This window comes from Austrofundulus limnaeus, unplaced genomic scaffold, assembly GCF_001266775.1.
Source record: "Austrofundulus limnaeus strain Quisiro unplaced genomic scaffold, Austrofundulus_limnaeus-1.0 Scaffold321, whole genome shotgun sequence".
Classification (NCBI taxonomy): Eukaryota; Metazoa; Chordata; class Actinopteri; order Cyprinodontiformes; family Rivulidae; genus Austrofundulus; species Austrofundulus limnaeus.
In genome coordinates this window covers 672587-676343 of record NW_013952723.1, presented here as the reverse complement: position 1 = coordinate 676343, position 3757 = coordinate 672587, and the positions used below count along the sequence as shown (strand labels likewise).

Genomic DNA, 3757 nt, shown 5'->3' with positions numbered 1-3757 from the left:
ATTAAAGGGGCAATATTATGTGTTTCTCAGGCATAAATACTATTCCATAATCAGGAATCTATGTCCCCGTTAGTTGTTATTAAAATGCTGTTTTTATCTTTAAATCAAAAATTTTAGGTAAATAAATATGGTTACAATGAAAATGTGGAATTCAGGGGAAAAAGTGGAATTTAGAAAAATTTAAATGGAAAAAACGGAATTTGGGGAAAAAATAAAATGGATTTTAAAGGGCCCTAAATATTGTTCAATTTACCATTTACAGATTAATTTAGAAAAGATTTCAGAACATCAATGTGTAGTATACATTGTTTCTTACTAAAGCTTTAAAATATCTGTTTTGGTCCATATCATAAAGACTTAGATTATGCTTAAATACAACAAAAAAATCAGATTTTTATTAAAGTGTGTTAAAATACAGAAATGGTGATAAATTACAAAAAAAAAAAATAGGTACAAAGAAACAGGAACTATAACAGATTTACATTGCCTGTACTGAAATAAGAATCACTACTTTTTTTGTAATGGTATTTTCCTCATAATTTTTAACATTTATTCACATTTATGGTTCCAGTTACCTGTATGTGAGGCGATGGTGTAGTACCCTAACCCACATTTACTGATGTTTTGACTTGACATTATACATGGGTGATAAATRTATTCAAAAGTCTTGTCAATTATGTCCACAAGGAACAAACTGCAGTAAAACATGAACAAATGGGCGTTCCTAATTTCTGGTATGACGTGTCTTACTCACCAGCCTGCCGTTTCCTCAGGGTGACATAAGGCAAGAGGTCATGGCGGGTAATTATTCTCAGAAGCTGGAGAACATGTCGGAAGTTTGTTTCATCGCAGCGGCCCTGACGTTCCAGAGCGAGCAAGAAGTCTCTTCCACTCCTGATGCCTCCACGTTCATACTCGTCGATCACATCAACAAATAGGAATGACAGCACCCTGACATCCCTGTGTGTTAGATGGGCACCAACAATGTCAAACATGCGGTGAAGGGAGTACAGACCATGGGAGTTCAATGCTTCTTCTTCAGGCCATGGATCAAACCCCCCATCGCTTCTAGAGAAGTTATTGGAGTGAGTGGAACTGTTCCCGAGGGACCCCTCCCCACCAGTGGTGGCAACACGTGGATACCCTGGCCTAGGTATCATAGCTCGGGGTCCAACAGGTCCTGAATTTGCACCGCTCTGACCGGAGTCCAKCCCAACAGGTTGAAACTGAAGGTGATCCTGCTGAGCAGATGGGTTTGGAGCAAGACGAGAAGAAATATCAGCACTCCGGAGCTGGGCTTGTTGTGACGTCATCTTAGGAGTCAAAGGTGACGAGGAGTGGTTGACAGCAAGCAGCTTGGGTTATTCTGCTCCAGCTGACGAGCTCTGAATGGAGGACACAGGATCAATAATAATATTCATTATCTCAGAAAATGTTGTAAGCAAAAACAGCTGGAAACAAAGAAAAGCAAACAGCGAGTAAACAAACTACTACCAGTCTATCTAAACTCGTTCCCAAGTGGTTCCCAAAGAAGTGACTTCTTTTGATTCTCAAAGATGATTCTCCTCTCATCCAAAAGCCTTCTACAGTTCTGATCATGGGTTGAGAATTCAAGGCTCAAGTCGTTCTTACACCAATCACAATTATACGAGCATTAAGATCACAAGTTGCTGACCAACCCATTCACTCTGAGTCTGGGGCGGCTGTGGCACAGTGGTTAGGGGAGTCGTCCTGGAACCAGGTCACCGGTTCGATCCCCTGTCCAGCTGTTTCAGTTGTTGTGTCCTTGGACAAGACACTTCACCCCTAATGCCTCTGATGTGCGTCCCATACGTGTATGAATGTGATTGGCACTGATTAGTCTCCATAGTTGATTGTACATGTTAGCTTTGTAGAGACTACTAATAGAGTGCTGTGTGAATGGGTAAATGAGGACACAGACTGTAGTGTTCTGGATGGGTAGAAAGGCACTATATAAGTACAGTACATTTACTATCTTTTAGGTCGCTGTCACTTTTTGGATGTTTCCTAACAATGCCAACACGAGTGGTTTTGATCAAATGTTTTAAGGCAGGAATGACTGCGAAACCATCTGGGGCCTCATGTATAAACGGTGCGTACGCACAAAAAAGTTGCATGCGCCAGGTTCTGCGCCCACGTTGTGATGTATCAAAACCAACGTTGCGCCACCTGCAGTGAGAATGTGCGGCAGCCACGCAAAGTTTTTCAGCCGACAGTTTTAACTCACAAAGTCACAAATCTGACCTGAATCCACAGAAATATGACTCTGTTGTGTTTTCTGGATGTAACACACACACAGTGTCTGAACACAGTGTTAGATTTGTTTTTCTTTGAGTTTTTATTGTTTGAACTCGAACGATCATGAAACTGAACCCCGGGACTGAAAATCATTTAACCTCAGACAAGAAAATAGATCAGCCTAAAAATTGATCAAAATAACCTCAGTCCAGTCGTAAACTGATTTTATATTTTTGTGGCATAGTTGAAAACCTTTCGGGTCCCGGGCCGGAAAAACCCGACACATTACGTGCGACATAAAAAAATAAAATAAAAAAGGCTGAAGAGAGGGAGCAAAATCGGTGGCTCACTGTACGGTAAGAATAATTATTTTTTCTGTTGTCTTCTGGCTGATGCTGAGTTGAGTTGTGGCCGTAGTGCAGCAGCTGCGCTTTGGGTAGATTCTCGCGCCAGGCGCACACGTACCCTCACCAGCTGGGAAGGTGTCAAATATGTCAACCCCTTTGGACGTTTATCTGTCTAATGAGCCTCAAAAATCTATATTGTTTGCTAAAAATCCATAGGCTACCACTTGTACCCGCGCGTGGGTCTGTCCGTGGAGATGACAGCGCCTGCTGTAACGCAGGAGGAAAGGAGAGCAGAAAAAGTGGATGACGTAATATTTACTGTTTTTTTTAAATTTCACTTTTATTTATTTTTTTAAACGCCCGTTCAAAGTTGTCCGTATGTCAACTTTTAGTGTGAAAGCTGCGCAATCCTTTATGCATGAGGCCCCTGAAGAGTTCAGTCGAGGCTGCACCTCGACATTAAAAACGCCTATACAAGTTGTGTACCATTTACAAGCTGCTGTTTAGTTTCTCCATTATAGAGGTCTGAACATTCCTTGCTGCAGTAGACTGCCCCACTCTGGGCCCTTCAGCAAGGCCCTTAACCCCTCATCTGCTCCCCGGGTGCCTCAAACAGGTAGCCCACTGCGCCTCTCTACGTGCTCACATGTGCGATGGCAAATAAAAAAATAAAAATAGTAAAAATAACWAACTAAAAAACATCTTTGAACTAGCCAGTCTTCCTGGTTTTGAAATGTAACATTTGGAAACAGTTCTTCTGAGTTTTTCTGATTCTCTAGCCCAGCATGGAATGAAAGAGTTTCTTAGTTTGTTTTGTTGTTGTTTTTATTTTTTTATTTTGGTTAAGCATTTTCTTAATTTCCTGGATGCTGTAACATAAGCCTAGGTAGGGTTTCTACAGGTTTGGAGTGCTTCCTCGATGTGTTTGTGCTTTATGTCCTTCCCTTCTGTCCCTTCCTCCTCCGGTTCAGTTTAATAGAGTTCTAACTAGACACCACATAGTGGTAGCATAATGACCGCCGCACTCACAAATGCACCAGAACTCAGAAGTCTGTATTCCAAATAAATGTCATGCTACTTAGGCCTGTCACGATAACAAATTTTGCTGGGCGATTAATTGTCTCAAAATTTATTGCGATAAACGATAATAT

General features: G+C 41.3%; 1 protein-coding gene across 1 annotated transcript in view; it reads right to left on the bottom strand.

Annotated features, from left to right (window-relative positions):
- dedd (death effector domain containing) overlaps positions 1 to 3757 on the bottom strand; it is a 12449-nt gene that overhangs the window by 6179 nt on the left and 2513 nt on the right. The window contains exon 2 of the mRNA XM_014022254.1: positions 755 to 1385. Within this exon, the coding sequence (XP_013877708.1) occupies positions 755 to 1313 (559 nt within the window). The 5' untranslated portion in view covers positions 1314 to 1385. The remainder of the gene's footprint in view (positions 1 to 754; positions 1386 to 3757) is intronic.